The sequence below is a fragment of the Phoca vitulina genome, unplaced genomic scaffold (assembly GCF_004348235.1).
Source record: "Phoca vitulina isolate PV1807 unplaced genomic scaffold, GSC_HSeal_1.0 scaffold29, whole genome shotgun sequence".
NCBI classification, from domain to species: Eukaryota; Metazoa; Chordata; class Mammalia; order Carnivora; family Phocidae; genus Phoca; species Phoca vitulina.
Genome location: NW_022589732.1, coordinates 13,036,581 through 13,055,094, shown reverse-complemented (window position 1 = coordinate 13,055,094; position 18,514 = coordinate 13,036,581). Strand labels below are relative to the sequence as shown.

At 55.9% G+C, this 18,514-nt stretch overlaps 1 protein-coding gene across 3 annotated transcripts; it reads left to right on the top strand.

The window, feature by feature from the left end:
- Nucleotides 1-528: 528 nt before the first annotated feature.
- DNAJB12 (DnaJ heat shock protein family (Hsp40) member B12) lies at nt 529-17,798 on the top strand. 3 transcript variants are annotated; one of them, XM_032423969.1, is made up of 9 exons: nt 529-852; nt 8,435-8,606; nt 9,362-9,507; nt 10,842-11,027; nt 11,140-11,219; nt 12,275-12,384; nt 13,951-14,123; nt 14,639-14,736; nt 15,927-17,798. In XM_032423969.1, exons 1-9 carry the CDS (start codon nt 609-611, stop codon nt 15,954-15,956), a joined length of 1,239 nt encoding a protein of 412 aa, XP_032279860.1. In that variant the 5' UTR covers nt 529-608; the 3' UTR covers nt 15,957-17,798. The 3 variants fall into 3 exon arrangements, with proteins under 3 accessions (XP_032279860.1, XP_032279861.1, XP_032279862.1); XM_032423970.1 differs by having other exon boundaries at nt 14,639-14,790; XM_032423971.1 differs by having other exon boundaries at nt 14,639-14,784; nt 15,927-15,998.
- Nucleotides 17,799-18,514: the final 716 nt, after the last annotated feature.

Here is an 18,514-nt window from a genome sequence, read left to right as displayed (position 1 = left end):
AACCGATTCCACTGCATAGTGTAATCCTACATGCTCCTCGCTGATCCTGTAATAATTCAGCAAGAAAATTCCCGTGTCAGAGCCTCTGCGAGCTCTTCCTTCTGCCTGGGTGGACCATCCTTCCCGCCAGAGTCTTACCTGGAATACCTGCTCTTTCTCCTGAATTCAGATTTCCGTTAAAATGCCAGCTTCTGAGAGATTTTTCTTATCAGCCTATTTAAAATAGCACCTCCCACTCTCTATTCCCTTTTTTTCTTTATTTTCTTCATAGCATTTGTCACTATCTGAATATTTCTGTCTCCCTCCTACCTCCCTACACACACTAGAATGTAAGTTCTATGAGGGCCGGGGCTTTGTTTTGTTCACCATTGTACACCCAGCCTCGCAAATATCTCTGGAACGAATAAATAAGTGACCTTCGTCTCAAACTCACAGGGTTACTACCAAGAACGTGCAAGCATATTCAACTTTAAGACCTCCGAATTGACCCTCTAGGATCCAGGAATCTTGGGCATGCACCCTCGTTAATACCGCTCCTAGCTGTCCCCCTCTTAGAAGACATACGGTAGCACTTCCGCCCTCGCTCAAATCTCGGAAAAGGAGGGGCGATGGGTTTATGTCATCATCCTGCGCCCGCCTGCCCCGCGACGTGCCGGCAGCTGGCGCAGCCCTCCGCTCGCCCGGCCTCCCCCTCCCTGGTTCAGCGCTCTGGTTCCGCCATGGAATCCAACAAGGATGAAGCCGAGCGCTGTATTAGCATCGCCCTCAAGGCCATCCAGAGCAACCAGCCTGACCGGGCGCTCCGCTTCCTGGAGAAGGCGCAGCGGCTGTATCCGACGCCGCGAGTTCGCGGTGAGTGTGAAGTGCTGGAGAGAGAGAGGGGACATTAGAACTGATGGGGCGAATACGGGAACGGACCGAGGGGAGCAGTTGGAGGAGGGGGAGGGGTAGCGAGGCGCGGCTACGCCTGCGCACTGAGACGCGCGGTGGCCGCTGGGAGGTGTAGTCTTTCGCTCTCACGCCTCTCCGGGACGCTGGACACCTGATGACAGGGGCGGCCGCGACTTCAACTTTTTGGGTGCTTGTGGAACCCTCTGAGATTTGGAGTTACCGAGGATGAGAGGCGCTGGCGGGTGAGGGGAAGGGAACTTACCTGGAAGCGAAATTGAACTACTTTTCCCAAGGGGCCATTCGGTGGCCCAGGGCCGGTTGCCGGCCTGGGAACTATTATAGTTTAGGAAAATAAACATTAACTCCTGTGACGGAGAGAATGGGTTTTGGGGAGGGAAGGAGGACTTCTGACCTTCGCACGGCCTGGAAGGATGTCTTCATATCTTCACTCCCTAGCACGTCTCCGGGCGAGGGCCAGGGAACACCCTCGGTCCGAAAGTAGAGCCTGCCTTCCCCCCCCCACCCCCCGCTCCACACCGCCGCCTTGCACCCGCTGCCCTGAGGCGGGCCCCTCACTTCCTCCTGGAGGCTCTTCACCCGCCTGTGAGATTCGGGGCTTGTCGGAGACGCTGGCCGCAGGCACCTCTCCCACCCTTGCCCACAAGAGTCCCTCAGTGACCCCCGTATGGACGGCTGGACAGCACAAGGCTGCTAAGTGTCCCGGGGCTGGGGCTTCCAAGCCAGGGAGGGATTAGCGAGGTTGTCTCAACCACTCAGCATTTCACTCTATCCAGGAACCGTCTTTTTCTTTAAGCTAAGACTTAAGAGAAGTTTTTCTTAATACAAGCTGGAAGGGAGAAAGAGGTAGTCCAGAGGGGCACCAGGGTGGCTCAGTCGGTTAAGCGTCTGCCTTTGGCTCAAGTCATGATCTCAGGGTCTTGCAGTTGAGCCCTGCATGAGACTCCTTGCTCAGCGGGGAGTCTGCTTCCCCCACTCCCTCTACTCCCCCTCCCCTGCTCGTGCTCTCTCTGTCTCTCAAATAAATAAATAAAATCTTTAAAAAGAGAGAGAGAGACCATTAAAGATACAGGGATCATGCTATCAGTTATGATGCAGTAAACCATCTGGTGTGTAACAGGTACTCCCAGTCAGAAGACCTGAGTTCTTACCCTGACTGCTACACCATGCAATCTTTATGAGCTTGGGTTTTCTTAGCTGGAAAATTAGAGGGTTGGTGCAGATAATGTGAGTAACAGTAATACCATAGGGCTTCTCCTTTTAGAACGCTCCTTCCAGGGGTGCCTGGCTGGACCAGTCCACAGAGCACACAACTCTTGATCTCTGGATTGTAAGTTCAAGCCCCAAGTTGGATGTAGAGATGACTTAAAAATAATAATAATAAAATAAATCTTTAAAAAAAAAAAAGGAAGAAAGCAAGCTCTTTCAAATGCATTTTCTCACTTGAGCCTGCCGTATCGGGGAGGCAGAGCAAAGATCATTATCTTTGTTCTATCGATGAGGAAATATCTCAGAGGCAAGGGACTTGCCCAAGATTACACAGCTAGAAATTGGAAAGTTCTGTGACTCTATAAATGTTTAGTAGAGGAATGAAATGAAAGAGCAGTCAGCCTCCTAACCTTCTTTACCCACATTTGGAATTGAGAAGGGTGACCACCAGCGGAAGAGGCCACCTGGAACGGTCCAGTTTTCCTCCTGACTACAGGTTGATCTTTGGCCTCTTTGCCTTCTCTCGGAAAGGGTTTCAGTCTGTATTTGCCAGGACTCCTGAGTTAACCTGCTCAAGGAGTTTCCCTAGAGAAATAAATCACACTCTAAGAGAGGAGCATGGTGGGATGGGGGCCTGCCAGTCTCAGAATCCTGTTTGATTCTAATGCTTTTGGGGACTCAAGAGCAGGCAGCCAAGAAAGGATGGTAACAACATGGCCTTTGGGGTCTTCCTGTCAGCAGCCTCCTGGGCCATTTCGGGGGCTTGGACTGGTGTCCTTCCCGGGGCTCAAGAAATGGAATTTGCTCAGGCAGAATAGTCACCTGCATGATTGTCATATTCCCGCTATTGTGGAGAGACTGTATGCCTCATGCCTCTCTGTAAACTTCACCTTAAACCATCTGCAGCCCTGTGCTGAACCGACAAGGACCTGGGGTTAATGTAGGCCTGGGATGAAGAAGTCTTGGTTAAAAAAAATATTGGGTAGTTGTTTACACTTGCTGTTTGAGGTTTGAGCTCATTCCAGGTGCTCGTTCAATGCTAAGACTTTTTTTGTTTATTTGCAAAGTCCTCTGCTTGGTGCTAAGTGCATATATGGCAGGATCTGTAAGACATGATCCTTCACCTCAAGCAGCTTATAATCTAGCGAAGGAGACAAAGTTACAGAAAAAATAATACTGTGGTTAAAGAAAAAATTCAGCACACTGTTAGATACCAAGGACTGAAGGATAGACATGAAAGATCCAGTCCCTTCCCTCCGTGGGTTCATAGTCTGGTGAGCTGGAGCGGAGTGCTGGGGATGGAGCACTGAACTCGGAACTCCCAGCAGTCTAGTGAGACTTAAAAATAATGGTAGAACACAGGTGATGGAAAATAGTGGTAGATCACAGTGAGGGAAAGCTTCAGGGAGGAAGACAGAGGCAGCATTTGAATTGCACTTTGGAGGAAGGGAACAGACTTGGAGAAGGACATCCTGGGGAAGACATGGAGGCTGGAAGGTGTGAGGTTTGGGGGAGAGGATTGGGTGTAGCAAGATTTGGCAGCTGTGGAGGTAGTAATTTGAGTATAGAGAGGATTAAGGCTGGAAAGTAGGATGGGGCCAGATTGTGGAAATCCTTTCCTGCCAGACCAGGATATTCACTTTATTCTGTAGTTGGTGAAAAGACCATTGAAAATTCTGGTAGCAGGAGTAAGATAACGGTACTCTTCTTAAAAGAGAACAGCATGAAGGGTTAATGAGAGGGAAGAGAGAGAGAGAGTCAGAAACCAATTGGGAGCCCATTCACTGCAGTGAGTAGGTCAGGAGCTCTGAGCGCCTGAGATAAGGCATTCCCCAGATGAGGATAAGGTCATTGGAGAGGCGGCACCACGCCTTGTGTGAGAGAGGTACGCTGAGGAGAAACGGGGACACACAATCCAAGCCTGTGTCCCCGGGGAGAAAGCAAGTTTGAGGGTGGTGGGTGGGAAGAGATGGGCAGGGGGCAAGGTGCCAGCGGCTGCTCCAGAGGAGCTGTCAGCGTGGGGCTCAGGAGAGAGCCCCGTGTTCCAGCTGAAAGTCTGGTCTTGTCGGTTTGAAGGTGCTCCCTGGAGTCAGGCGTGGCTGGGGTCACTGTGGGAGAGTGTGGAACGCACAGAGGAGGCTGCTGCGGGCACCACCACAGCCCACATCTGCCCCTAGCAAACGGGAGAGACTGGGGAAGCCACCGAGTGAGACGGAGCAACAACAGGAAGAGGCGATCCCAGGAAAGAGAGCAGCCAGGTGGCCATGGAGTGCAGTGTCGGGGAGGTGGTGAGCAACACGATCAGGCCTCACGGGAAAAGGGCAAATCAAGAAGGATCAAGAGCATGGGTAGAAGATTGGTCTAGGAGAAGTGCAAGGACAGACAGAGGGAAAGGTTGGTGAGAGGAAACGCAGAGCAACGTTGAAGGGTTGAGGGTCCTCGCAGTGAAAAGGCTCTGCTGCAGGACGTGGGGCCAATGGCTGGACACTTGTACTGTGGAGTAGTAGCAGGGCCCTAAGCTGGGAAGTCCTAGGGCAGGGCTAGTGGGGCTGGTCAGTCCCCGTCTGGGAGTTTCTGTCCAGCAACTGGCAGCCCCCTGGCATGGCCTCTGCCTGAGGCTTGCAACAATGGTGGAAAGTACCGGATTTTTCCGGGAGCCGATGAGAACATCCTCAGTTTCCCCAGCACACACAGCGAGGGTTATCCTGGATGATCTTGCAGCTCGGGCTGCTTGAGGGTCCTGGGGAAGTCAGGAAGGCCACACTGGAAAGGCCAGCGGGGGAGGGATTTTGCTTTCAGAGTGTCAGAGCGAGAGATGGTGAGGTACTGGCGAGGTCCAGGGTGGGGCTGTCCACGCAGGTCAGTCAGCCTTCCTGAGCCCTGCTGTGCACTCAGCCCTTCCGTTCCCCAGATCTTATTCACGCCTCCGAGCAGCCCTGTGAGGGCAGAGATCACGCCTTCCCTGGCGGATTCGCTAACGTGGCTCATCAGCAAAGGAGCCGCGCTGTCCGGGCCTGCTCCCAGGCTGCTGCCCCACGCTGGCCTCCCTTTCCCGACTCGCTCTGAGCACTACAGGTACACAGAGAGAGCCTGGAAATAAAACGAACAGTAACAGAGAACACTTAATATTTGCTGAGTGTTGTGCTGAGTCCTTTATATGCATTTGCTCGTCTACTCTTTCAGCTCCCTCGAGGGAGATACAGTTTTACATGAAGAAGCTGAATTGACTTGTCCAAGATGACCTTGCTAGCAAGCGGCAGAGCCAGCCCTGACCCCAGCCGGCCTCGCCCTCCAGTCTGGCTTTGAGGAGGGCCCACCGCTGGCGGCTTGGGCCATACAAGTGCTCTCACCTCTCCCACTGCAGCTCTCGTTTCTTCCACCAGGTTCCTGTCTCTTTAGATGTCTGCCAGCTTTACTGCGAGGGCAGAGGCAGGGTCTGAACCCAACCTCGTCTGACTCCAGAATCGTCACGTTAGGCCGTTCTGTGTCATACTCATTTGCGACATTTGCGAGGCAGTCACATCCCACAGGTCTGGTGGAGGCAGTGTCCAGGCCAGGAGGGAGACCTACTTGGCAGCAGCCAGAAATCTTGATTTGCCAACTCAAGCAGGAGCCTCTGTGTGGCCCAGAGCACATCCATTCCCCTTTGGGCTCCCTTTCTGCAATGTAAGGAAATTCGAGTGGCCGACTCCATGTAACTACCCTGAAAAGTTTCCACAGTCTTCCCTGAGAAATACTAGAGCGGGTCCATCCACCTCCTGGCTGATGCTCCTGTGTATCTGTAGCAGTTGAATGGTTGTCGTGTTGTCCTTAGGGTTCGTTAGCTCAGCCTGGACCACTGAGGCTTCCAGAGAAACTGAAATAAACACGTTCTTGAAATGCCTTCCAAACCCAGCAAACCGGCCCCTCCCTCTGTCCCATCTTCATCAGCATCTCTTCATCTTTTGTTCTCTTCGTTTGCCTGGCATGGACCCAGCATCTGGGACAGTCTGAAATCTCATGGTTCCGGCTGGGTCCAAAGCCTGCTGAGTGCTGACACTTTGCCTTCCTAAGCCCTGGAGCTCCCTGGCCCCACCTGCTCAGGTCCCCTCCCCGGCCAACCAGTTCATCAGCCTGTGTCATAATATCAGCAGCTACTCATTTTGAACTTTCATTCTTGTCAGTTTCTGTGCCAGGTGCTTACACGTTATCTCATTTCATCCTCATACACCCCATTAGCCATGGATCCCTTAGGAAACTGAGGTTCAGACAGATTGTAGATTTTTATCGGCCAGGGCCATACTGCTAGGACGTGACTGAGCTGAGATTTGAACCCAGGTCTTTCTGAATTTAACTTCTCTTCTGTATTTGGAATGACTGTGCTGGAAGGGGTTCCCCATGCCCGATGCCAGACTCAGGCAGCCCGGGCTAGCATAGTTCAGAACAAGGTTCTGGGAACTGGGCATCCAGGCATTAAGTGCTGCCTCCCAGCTTATGCAGCCATGGGCCACTGGATCACACACACGGCTCTTTTTTATAATGGGGATGGTGGTGGTGAGACCGACCTCGAAGGCCATTGTTCAGATTAAGTGAACTAGTACACGCAGAGCCCCGGATCCGGGCCTGCCTAGCACGCGGTGAGCGCTTGGCGCGCACTCCTGGGCTTGGCTGCGGGAGTGCTCCACCTCCTCCGTGCAAGGCAGGCTTGACCGACAGCTCCTTTCTGAGGGAGGCCACCTCAGACAGCAGCGGCTCAGGGCACAGTGGCCCACTCAAGTCCCAGGGTTCTGCTCCCAGCAAGCCCTGCCCCTGGCCCCTCGTGTGAGGCGCAGGTATGTTGCTTGAGAGGGTGCCGTGACACCCAGCACGGTGCGTTGAGCCCAGCAGGCTCCTGGCATGTTTGAAAGAAACTGGGGACCAGCCGGGGGCACTGCTGTCCTTCCTCAGCACAGTGTCCTGGGTCCCTGCAGTAGTCCAGGTGCCTGGCTTCCCAGGGCACTGTACCCCAGGCATGACCGGGGGTTCCAGAACTGGTTGCATGCCTGGACTAAATGGGCACAGGGAACTTTGGCCAGAGATTTGGGCTCTTCCTGATTGAGTAGCAGGACCCACGGAGTCGGGTTTGAGTCACTGGGACCCTGTCTGAGGGTGACAGCTGATGTCCTACTTAGACTCTGAACGCTGAAGTCGGATGTTTGACATGGCCAGCCACTTGAAACGTGTGAAGAATAGCAAGTAGCAGAGGCTGTCTTTATCCTGGGTCTCCTACTGTGTCTGGCCCTCTGGGGCAAATTCATTGCCTCCATTCCCCTTCACAGCTAAGTAAAAGCCTCCAGGAGGCCTTTCCCACCAATCCCGGCTGAAACAGATGGTCCTGCTAAGTGGGGTCCCCTTTGAGACTTTGCCCATCTCAACAGAGTCTGTTAAACACACTACTTTGGGGGGCACCTCGGTGGCTCAGTTGGTTAAGCGTCTGCCTTCAGCTCATGTCATGATCCCGGGGTCCTGGGATCGAGCCCCACGTCGGGCTCCCTGCTCAGCGGGGAGCCTGCTTCTCCCTCCCTCTCTCTCTACCCCTCCCCCTGCCTCATGCGCTCTCTCTCATGCTCTCTTTCTCAAATAAATAAATCTTTTTAAAAATAAATAAATAAGCACACTGCTTTGGGATTTTTAAAACCTGAAGGGTTTATGGTGTGTTTTTATGCAGAGTTTTAAGTTAACCTATACCCAGGAGTGCCTGGCTGGCTCAGTCCGTAGAGCATGCAACTCTTGATCTTGGGGTTGTGACTTTGAGCCCCACGTTGGGTGTAGAGATTACTTAAAAAGAAAATCTTTAGGGGCGCCTGGGTGGCTCAGTCGGTGAATCGGCTGCCTTCGGCTCAGGTCATGATCCCACGGTCCTGGGATCCAGGATCCTGGGATCCTGGGATCCAGGTCCTGCTCCGCAGGGAGCCTGCTTCTCCCTCTCCCTCTGCCTGCCTCTCTGCGTACTTGTGCTCTCTATCTCTCTGTCAAATAAATAAATAAAATCTTTAAAAAAAAAAAAGAAAGAAAGAAAATCTTTAAAAATAAAAAGGTGTAAAATAACCCGTACCCTGACAACTCCTGGGATCTGTGGACCCTGCAGGCAACTGTCCCACTAGCGCCCGCCGCCCCCTCCCAGCCCTAGCCCAGGCCCAAGTCAGGGAGGGAGCTAGGGGCTTTGCTGGGAAAGGCAGTAGGTGGGATGCGGGGTGCGGGTGGGGTCCTGGCCTCTCCCAGGACCAGGCAGCCCCTCCGCTATGGCACGTGGCCTTGCTGGAGCAGGAGCCCTGAATGCTTTGCTTGCCTCGCACAGCCCTGATCGAGTCCCTCAACCAGAAACCACAGTCTGCCGGTGACCCTCCCCAACCCACAGACACGACCCACAGGAAAGCAGGTGGGGCCGACGCCCCCTCGGCCAACGGAGAAGCTGGAGGAGGAGAGAGCACCAAAGGCTACACTACAGAGCAAGTAGCAGCAGTGAAAAGGTAGAGGGGCTGGAGCCTGGTGCTGTTGGGAAGTTTCCAGATCTAGAGCAGGCTTCCTGCAGCCTGTCCTCCACCTCACATCTGCCTGTGGTCTGGGTGGGCCCTGGGAGGGTCCCGAGGATGGACGAGCTCCAGCTGGGCCGGCTCACCAGGCCCTGGAATACAGTGTGGGAATCAGGGCTCTGCTGTCCCCTCCCGCCACGACAACCCACGGCGGGGGCTGGAAGTGCTGACTCCCCCGCGGCTGGCTTCCTGTGCTGCCAGCCGGCCAGCGAGCCCCGGCTCTTTACACGGCTCTGTTTATCAAGATGGGGCTCGGGCTCCCCTTCCAGCTTCCCCCCCGCCCCTAACAAAGACCCTTTCAGACCAGAGCCTGTGTGGCACAGAATGGAGACAGGAGACGGTTGTCCCTCCAGGGCTTGGGCAGGCCCTGCACAGACACTGACAGTCCTGAGGTGGCCTCTGGTGAGGGTGCTGTTAGCAAAGGGAGATGGTTCCTGGCCTGAAACACAGCAGCTGCCCCCTCAGAAATCCCAGATGTATTCTGGGTGTTTTCCCCTGGGCCCTACCTGACTCCCCATCCCAGGTGGAGCTTACTGAGGCTCCCTTGCCCCCGAGGTCTGACAGCTGACTGGAGTTGCTATCAGCCGTGCCCTGCTGGTCCCCCTGAGCCTGCTCAGAGCTGTGTGCCCACACTGCTTGTTCCTCGCCGCCCTCACCTCACGGCCCTGGGCCCGCTCTACCCCTTCCCCCAGGGTCAAGCAGTGTAAAGATTACTATGAGATCCTGGGGGTGAGCAGAGGGGCCTCCGATGAGGACCTGAAGAAGGCCTACCGCAAGCTGGCCCTCAAGTTCCACCCAGACAAGAACCACGCACCTGGTGCCACTGAAGCTTTCAAAGGTAAGCGAGCCTTGGTTCCCTGCTGTTTGGTGTTTTTATCTCCTGCCCTTGAGAAGGAATAAGAGGCCAAGACACCTTTTCCGGGCCTTGGACCCAAGCCCCCTGGGCTCAGGAGTGCTTCCTGGAAAGAAAGTCCCAGTAGCCACCTGTAGCCTACAGAGTCTGTCAGAGCTCCGATGGCACCGACCCTGCCTCTCCTTCCTCCACGTTCCCCAGGAGTGACAGGAGGGGAGCTGAGGCAGGAGAGGACCGGTGGCTTCACGGTGGTGTAGCGATTGAGGGGCGGAGGGAGGCCTCCTGGTTCACCCATATGCACATCCCCATCTTGGGATCTTGGTAACAGGTGCCCTGTGCTGAGGGGCAGAGTAGCCTCAGGTCCGCGGCCTGGTGGCCTCCTCGTCTCCAGCAGCCACCGCCAGCCCCGCACTACACACACACTCACGTGAGGCGGTGACCGCCGCCGAGAAGGGGGCCTTCGGCGGAGCAGGTGGCAGAGCAGACCCCTGAGACCTGCTGTGCTGTTCCCGGGCCCAGCCTCGTTACTCCATTCCAGGCTGCTTAGGGTTGGTCCTGCTTGGGTGGGGGTCGTCTGAAGGCATCATCCCCGTCAGCCCCAGGGCGAGAAGGTGAATAGGAGTGGGTAGGCAAGGCAGCCGTGGTTACTGTTACTCCAGCCCGGACTTCTGCCTGCAGCCTGCACGACAGACGCGAAGAGGCCAGACCTAGCCTGGACAGCAGGAATGGCAGGAATTACGAATGCCTTCGTGGCAATGGCAAGAGGAGAGGATTCTCCTTATTCTCAAGGTTTACAGGTTGCAGATGCAGCTTTGACCCGCTCCTTTGAGAGAGTGAACCTCTGGAGAAGGAGCAAGAGACTGAGGAGGGCCTGGAGCTGGGTCCTTTGAGGCACAGGTTTCCTGCCTAGGGAGCCCTAATGGGGGGGCCTTGGGGCCAGGCCGGGGAACAGACGCTGGGACCTGGCCCCCCGGGAGGAGAGGGCTCGCCAAGCCCCACTACCAGCAGTGGAGAAGTTTTGACTACACCTGGTGATTCGGCCCTTCCCGGCAGTTGCTGTAGGAATAAATAAGATAAGGCCCATAAAGGGCCTGGGGCATAGAAAAGCCTGCCCAGACTGCCTAGATCCACTTAGAATTACTCCTGTCTGCCCCCCCTCCCTACACGTGCCCAACAGCCAAACTTCTGCTGGCCCCAGGGACTCCCACTTCCTAAAGCACCACTTGAGTACCTAAAGGAAGGGAGCTCTTGGCTGCCACCGTGGCAGCCTCCCCCTGCACGCCCCATGTCTTCAAGCCTGACTTACACCTCCTTTCTAGCCATTGGCACAGCATATGCGGTACTTAGTAACCCAGAGAAAAGGAAGCAGTATGACCAGTTCGGTGATGACAAGAGCCAGGCAGCCCGGCACGGCCATGGGCATGGGGACTTCCACCGTGGCTTTGAGGCGGACATCTCCCCCGAGGACCTCTTCAACATGTTCTTTGGTGGTGGCTTCCCGTCTAGTAAGTACCCCACCCTCCCCGCAGGCCTCCCTGGGGGTGGTGGTGGAAGACTGGATGCCGGCCCCCCCTTCCCAGCAGTCCCGCCCCCTGACTCAGTCCCTCTGACCTCCAGGTAATGTCCACGTCTACAGCAACGGCCGCATGCGCTATACCTACCAGCAAAGGCAGGACCGCAGGGAGAACCAGGGTGACGTGAGTGAGGAAGGCACCGGGGAGAGCAGGGGAGGGCGCCAGGCCCCACCCAGGGTGCAGGGCCTGAAGGGGGAGTGACATCCCCAGTTGTCCGTTCTGGGAGGGCAGTGCCCCCAGCATTCTCAGCTGAGGAGCCATCTTGGGCCCCCCTCCCCTTGCCATTCTGCAAGCGACACCAGAGGGAGCCACACTCCACAGTGCTGCCCAGGAGGAGTGGGGCTTTGATGGCCTCTCTTAGGGAATGTCATGCAGAAACTTCTCCACCTCCAGACAGGGCTGAGTGTGAATGGCCTTTGTGCAGTCCATTTGTTCATAAGGCCACAGTGGCATTTTCCAAGCAATGGGAAGTGAAACTTCACAAGAGAATTGTAAAGGATGACAAAGGTTGTTGACTCTTGCTTCTTTCCAGCACTCTTAAAAAATGTACACAAAAACTATAACCAGACAGTGCTTCAAAAGCATTTTGAATGCCACAGGTTAAGGAACAGCTAGCTGACCAACATTAAGATACTGTGGACGATTCCAGAGCATTGAAAATTATGGCAGGCGGAGGGGGTCCCCTCTGTTCGGTCAGTGTGGCCTTATGTTTTTATTTATTCATTTTTTTAAACTGTATGTATGTGTGTATTAAACATACAGAAGAGTTTTTAAAATCACAAATTATCACACGTAGAACAAATGTGTTTTTACTTACAATTTTGTAACTGGCGGTTTGGGAGTCAGTATATAGTGAAAACCTCCCTCGTGCCCTGCCTGCCAGTCTCCTGCAGGCAGCCGCCGTTGCTCGTGGTTCTGGTACTCTCTGACAGGCAGACACTTGCAGGTACCCTCTTCCTCTGCGTCACACCAGTTGCCGTTTTGTTTTCATCTAGGGGAACTGGCAGGTGGAGGAGCTTCTGTGTTTCGGGGGGCCTGTGGGGGGGACGAGAGAGCAGTGTCACGGCCTGTTTGTATGGCAGCCGTGCCTCCTGCCGCCGGGAAGCTGGTGGTGACTGCGGCTGACGCCGCGCTCCCACCCACGTCCAGCTTGGGTGACCACTGGCTCTTCCCTCCAGGGCGGGCTGGGGGTATTTGTTCAGCTGATGCCCATCCTCATCCTGATCCTCGTGTCGGCTCTCAGCCAGCTCATGGTCTCCAGCCCGCCGTACAGCCTGAGCCCAAGGCCGTGAGTACTTGCAACTAGGGATGGGGCTGGGGTGGTGGGCGGACAGGGACTTGGGATTCTCAGCCCGCATCAGGGGCCTTCCTTCCCGTCCTGTGGGTCCTTGATCACAGTGCAGAAATCTGGCCTAGAATCCAGAAAACACCCTTTCCCTGTTGAGCTTAGGTTCTTGATCTTTTAGGATCACGGTCCCCTAAGAAAATGGAGTGAAAACTGAAGATCTTTTCCCTCGAACACTGCACATGCACATAGTTTTGCACGTGCTTTCACAGGCTTCATGCCCCCCCCCCCCTTATCTGCTGACCTTGAGATGAGAACCTCTGCTCTTAAGTTCTGGTTGGGGGCCTTGGGGCCATGGAAAAGAATAGGGGCTCTAGAATCAAACAGAGCAAAGGTGGCTTTGAATCCCAGCTACTCTATTAACTAAGCAGCTGTGTGACCCTGGACAAGGGTCTGAGCTTTGGTTTCCTCATCTGTACAGTGGGAATAACAACATCTATCTGCTTGTGAAAAATAAATGAGTAATACACATAAAATGCCAGGCTCAGGGCGCCCGGCTGGCTCATTCGGTGGAGCGTGCAACTCTTGATCTCGGGGTCTTGAGTTCAAGCCTTATGTTGGGTATAGAGATTACCTTAAAAGAAATAAGCAAAATGTTTGTTAAAAAATGCCGGACTTGTCAGAAATGTTCAACAGTATTTGTTGAATGAATATATGGTCTCAGCTGCCAGTAGTGAACTAGGGCAAGTTATTTGGCCTTTTAAGGTATCAGCTCCCCTCATTTATTTCCAGCCCCTGGCACCACAACTGATGCATAGTTACAGAGTGGGTGCTCGGCTTCTATTTGTGGGAGCTCTCTGCTCCCAAAGCGGCCTGGCCCTGCCTGGGAGCCTGGCGGCCTTCCTCTCGGCCAGCAGGGGGCAGAGTCGGGCTGCTGGGCCCTTCCAGGCGGCGCAGGCTCTCTGAGGCCTGTTGCCAGCCAGCCCTTGGCTCTGCAGCTGCAGCGGCAACAGGGGGAGGGTAGGGGCTGTCCTCCCCCCAGCACTGTCTTCTGTTTGTGTGTCGAGGCTCTTCCCACACCCTGCAGAGCCCTCTCGGTCTCTAGGACCGAGAACTGGAAGGCCACAGCTCCTTGGAGTCCTTCTGTCATGTTGTTCCTAAGCCTCTGAACTCCAGACTGGGAGTTCCCGGGTAGGCAGGCAGGCCCTGGGCAGCAATCGGCTTAGGGGAGGAATGCCGAGATGGGAGGCACAAGGAGCCCGACTCACACTCCTAATCAGAGGCTGAGCCCAGCCTCCCCTCCTGCGCCGACTAGGGCCTCTCAAAAAGGGGCTTCTCCCTACAGGCCCCAGGTCAGCAGTGTGGTAAGCAGGGCTGGCCATAGTCTGGACCCCTTGCATGGGAGGGACACCGTGCCGTTCCTTCAGACCCTCATTTTGCGTGTTGTGCGAGTCCCCGCTCTGGTTAGGAAGGAAGCAAGCCCTCCTGTTGGGGGGCCCTGTTGTCCTCTAGAGCTGCCCCGGGCCTGGGCGCCGGTGCCCACTTTGTGCCTGATGTATTTCCGGCCAGGTCGGTGGGCCATGTCCACAGGCGAGTCACTGACCACCTGAATGTCGTCTACTACGTGGCAGACACCTTCTCTAAGGAGTACACAGGCTCCAGTCTCAAAACAGTTGAACGGAACGTGGAAGACGATTACATCGCCAACCTCCGGAACAACTGCTGGAAGGAGAAGCAGCAGAGTGAGTGTGTGTGTGTCGCAGGGCCAGAGCTTGAGAGCAGGGAAGAGAGGACCCTGCCTACCGGGGATTTGGGGACCCAGCACCAGGCACGGCCTTGTACCAGCCACCTCCCGGTCAAGAGCGGGACCCCAGCCCTGGTTCCGTGGGGCAGGGAGCCAGGGGCTTCCTAGAGATTTCCTCCAGGTTCCCGTAAATCATGGCCATCAGCCTGAGTTTGGCTGCCAGAGGTAAGGATGTCGAGATAGACCGGAGCACGTGTCCTGGCCACCGAGTGATCAGGCATCCAGCTCAGTCTGTGGGACCCCAGCGCGGTCGAACCAGGATGACCGCTTCTTTCCTTCTCACAGTTGGGACCATAGTCTTTGCTCTCCAGGGTCTTTCCTGAAGGGAGGCCAGCTCTGCCCCAGCTCTGGGGCCTGTGACAGCCTTTCTCCCGCCCCCACAGGCTGGGCAGGTGCTCTAGTAGCCTTTGGGAGATCCCAGGTGCACCCTAACTCTGCCCCGTTGCTTTGCAGAGGAAGGCTTGCTGTACCGGGCCCGCTACTTCGGTGACACAGATATGTACCACAAAGCACAGAGGATGGGCACCCCGAGCTGTAACCGACTGTCAGAGGTGCAGGCCTCCCTGCATGGATAGTCCTGGGCCAGCCACGCCGCCGAGGTCCAAGTATGAGCCAGGGCCTCCTCTGCCCTGCAACTCTTGGCAGCTCTGGTCCTGGTCATGAGGCAGAGGAGGGCGGGAGGGCGAGAGGGGAACAGCCTGTTCATTAGGGCACAGGCTCCTTGTCCCCAGCCTGACCTCCAGCCTGCAGAGCTGGGGCAGCTCTAGGGTATGCTCAGGCCTCTCATGCTCCTGTCTACCCCGCGCCCAGCTCCCTGGCCCTGGGAACGTGGGGAGCCCAAGAGCCAGGCAGAAGGGGGAATTGAAGGCCACTGCTAAGGGCCATGTGTGTTTCCCTGGTCGCATCCAGCCCCCAAGTCACCATGGCCCTTCCCAAGTACAACAGACTACTATCTGTGCCCTGCTGTTTAGGCCACCAAGTACTTCTGGTCCCAAGAAAGCCTCCCACCCCCGCCCCCCACACACACACTCCCCACCTGACATCAGGAAGAAACCCATGAGAATGGGTGGGCCGAGATCCCGTGCTCTTGCTCTGGCCTTCCAGGCAGGAGGAAATGGAACAGGGTGGATGGGCAGCCCCACAGTGGGTCGGGGAGGGAGCCAACAGGCTGGGAGCCGGAGAGGCCTGTGTACCCTGAGCCCTCGCCCTCTGGTGGAATCCCAGGCGCGCTCTCAAGTGCTCGCGCACCGCAGCCTGGAGGCAGTCGGCCTGCCCGGGCAGCTCGCCTGTGGTCTGGGGGAGAGAACGGAGGGCAGGAGTTGAGGGTCGAACGCAGAGCCTTTAGTACAGAAGGGCTGCGGAAAAAATGCAAGTCACTGGTCGCAGCCTCCCGCCTCCTTTGCCCCTGCCTGTGGGTAGTGGGCTCAGCTCCCAGCACTTGCCGGAGGGGACAGACTGGAGCCCAGAGGAGCGTAGCAGAGGCGGTGAAGGTGCTTCTCTGTGTCGGTACCTGCCCGTCCGTCCTCTGCCTGTGTCCCCCTCGGCAAGGGTCCGGCCCCAGACGCTGTGCTTGGCGGCCATCTGCTAGCACCTCCGGGAGAGTGACGGAGCGCAGGAGGGAGACCGGTTGGGGCCGAGGTGGGCAGGATGGCAGCCGGGAGGTCGGCTTGTTTGTGTAGGCTGAGCTAGCGGCTCCAGGCCCCGGGACTGCCGAGCTAACTGTTCCCACTCTCCTCCCCAGACCATGAAATCCCTGGAGAATTTTTGGTGACATGCACTGAGCCAAGGTGATGGACTGTATATTTAAGGAAAGACATAAAAAGAAAAAAAAATTAAAATGGAATTGGAGGCCGAACGCCGCACAGCTGCCCTCTCTCACCCAGTAAATGCTGAAAGCTCTTAGGACAGGAAAACCTGCCGCGGGGCTGCTTCCCTTCCTCCCGGGGCTGGCAGAGGCTCCACTTCGGCTCTCTCCTAGGATACGGAAACCATGGCAACGAAAGTAGAATGTAAAACTTGGAGCAAACGGCTGTGGAAAGGGCTGGGGGAGGGGGCGCCCAACTGCCTTCCTCCCCTTCCCGGGAACCACCACCGGTCACCTCCGTGGAAGCCAGTCAGAGGCCTTGGCCAAGGATAGGAGGAGGAGGAGCGAGAACTCTCCATAGAATGTAATTTATAGAGCAAGTATAAGTGTGTGTGTATATATATATATCTATTTATATGTAAATAGCATATATAAAGATATATATATATATATATATAGTCTACTTTTTAAACTATGCAGGGATTTGGTTAAGTTGTTAAGCTGATTTCTTCCCTGTTTTAGGAAACGAGGCCTGTGTGGGGAAGGTAACTTGGTCCTTCAGAGGCTAAACATTGGCCATAGCTGACAGCCTGAAGGGCAGTCGGGTCGCAGGTTTTCACGTTCCCCTCATCCCCAGCCTCCTTTTGATGGCAGCAGTAATCATGATAGTGTAAGTCTGTAGAGAACTCAGAGGTTGCCAGGGTTACGGTGAAGCTGGAGGGGAGCAGGCTTTCAGAGGAGAAAGTGCCCCTGGAGCCAGGTACCCTGTCAGGATCCAGTCATGGTGGAGGCCCCCCCAGGCCGCCTGTGGGTGTGAGACCACCCACCACAAGCTTTGGTCAGCTCAGGTGGGCTCTTAGGCCTGGGGCCCAGGAGCCCTCTGCCCGCCCTGCCGCAGAGAGCAGGGTTAGAGAGGGGGACCAAGTTCTGCCTGGCCGCCTCCCCCCCAGTCCCAAAGTGGTTTTTGCCATATAGATGCCCAGGGCACGGCTCTGCATTGTGGCCGCTGGTTTTTCCCAAGTCAGGCACCAAGGACTCCAGACGGTTCTTCCTCCAAGAGTCAGCCAGGTGGTGCCCAAGACCCTGGGGGCAGCAGCCGACTCCTGAAGAAAGTCTGGGCCTGTGGGCACCTCTGTCTCCACCATCCACGGACGTGCTGCCACCCTGCCTTCTGTTGCACTTTGGACAAAGGCTGCACCCGAACCAGAAGGGTTTCCTACTCACCTTGAAGTGAGGATTTTTCTCACAACAGCAGTTGCTGCCAGGGGAAGGGAGGGAGGTTTTATTTATTCCCACAGTTTATACTGGGCCTTCTGGAATTAGGCCCCGTTTTTCCCAAATTTTCCTCTGGCAGTGGGTGTGTCCTGGAGCCTGCCACCTTCCAAAGCCTTACTTCCCCAGGATGCCAGCCAGGAGGTGATAACCATCCTCCCAGAGTTTCTCTTGGCTCTTTTTTTATTTTTTAAGTTCCCACCCCCCCACCGCCCCACCGATTTCAGATTCTTGCTGGGAAAGGAAGCTTGGTAAAGAAGTGTCAGGTCTGATTTTTGAAGGAGATCCTACCCTGTGACGCGGCAGCCACCCCGGCTCAGAGAGACGATAAGAACTGGACGTGGGCAAGAGCGCCCCGCCGGTGGTGGCCCCGGTGCTCCGCCGCCACCACCCTACCGTCTGGTCTTGGTAGACGTCCCCAGGTGGGCTGACCCATGTGCAATAAGAACATAGATCCTAAAGGATCCCCTGAGAAGCTGTATTTCTTGAATTAGAATTCTACAATTGTACATCTATAAATATATGTTTATTATGTGATTGGCCTCGGTGGGTCTGCATTGAGCAGGGGGGCTGCGGTGGGGTGCAGACACCTGTTCCTCCTGCACAGCCCAGCCCACAGCAGCGGCAGCCGTGGGTGACCGGCCCCAGTGCCGCCCTCACCCCTGCCCCAGCTGACAGCCACTTCGGTCACGAGTGTTCTTCCAAGGCTGACTCCAGGCACAGGGTACGGGGCTCAGGCCAGGCTCCTGGGGTCCCTCGGAACCTCTGCTTCCCCCTGCTCCTGCTCCTTCTCTCCATCCCTGCTGCGAGCAGAACATTCAGCATCTTCCCTCCTCCCCAGCTGGGAGCTAGAGCCCACTCCGGATCCAGAGCAGGGGGAAGGTTCGAGTTTCTTTCCATCCCTGGCTGCACAGTCTTCCCCAGACACACCTCCCACACCACCCCACAGCCCGCCCTCCTCCTCTAGAAGGTCGGAAAAGTTAAAAATGTGGCAGCCCGAGGAGAGCTTTCTGTGAATGGAGCCGCAGATCTGCCGGGGCCTCCCAGAGACAGGGCCCCGCGGCCCTGACTGGCGGCCCGAGGCCCCTCCCGCTGCCGCTCCAGCCAAAGACAGCCGGGCTGCCCGGTGGTGCCACCGCAGCTGGGGAGCTCATTGGCTGGCCCTGCCCGGTCCGCGAGCTACCACTTGTTGGCTGCAGTTGGCAGAGGCGTCGCCAGCCGCCCCCATTCACTCCTCCCATCCCCCCACCCTC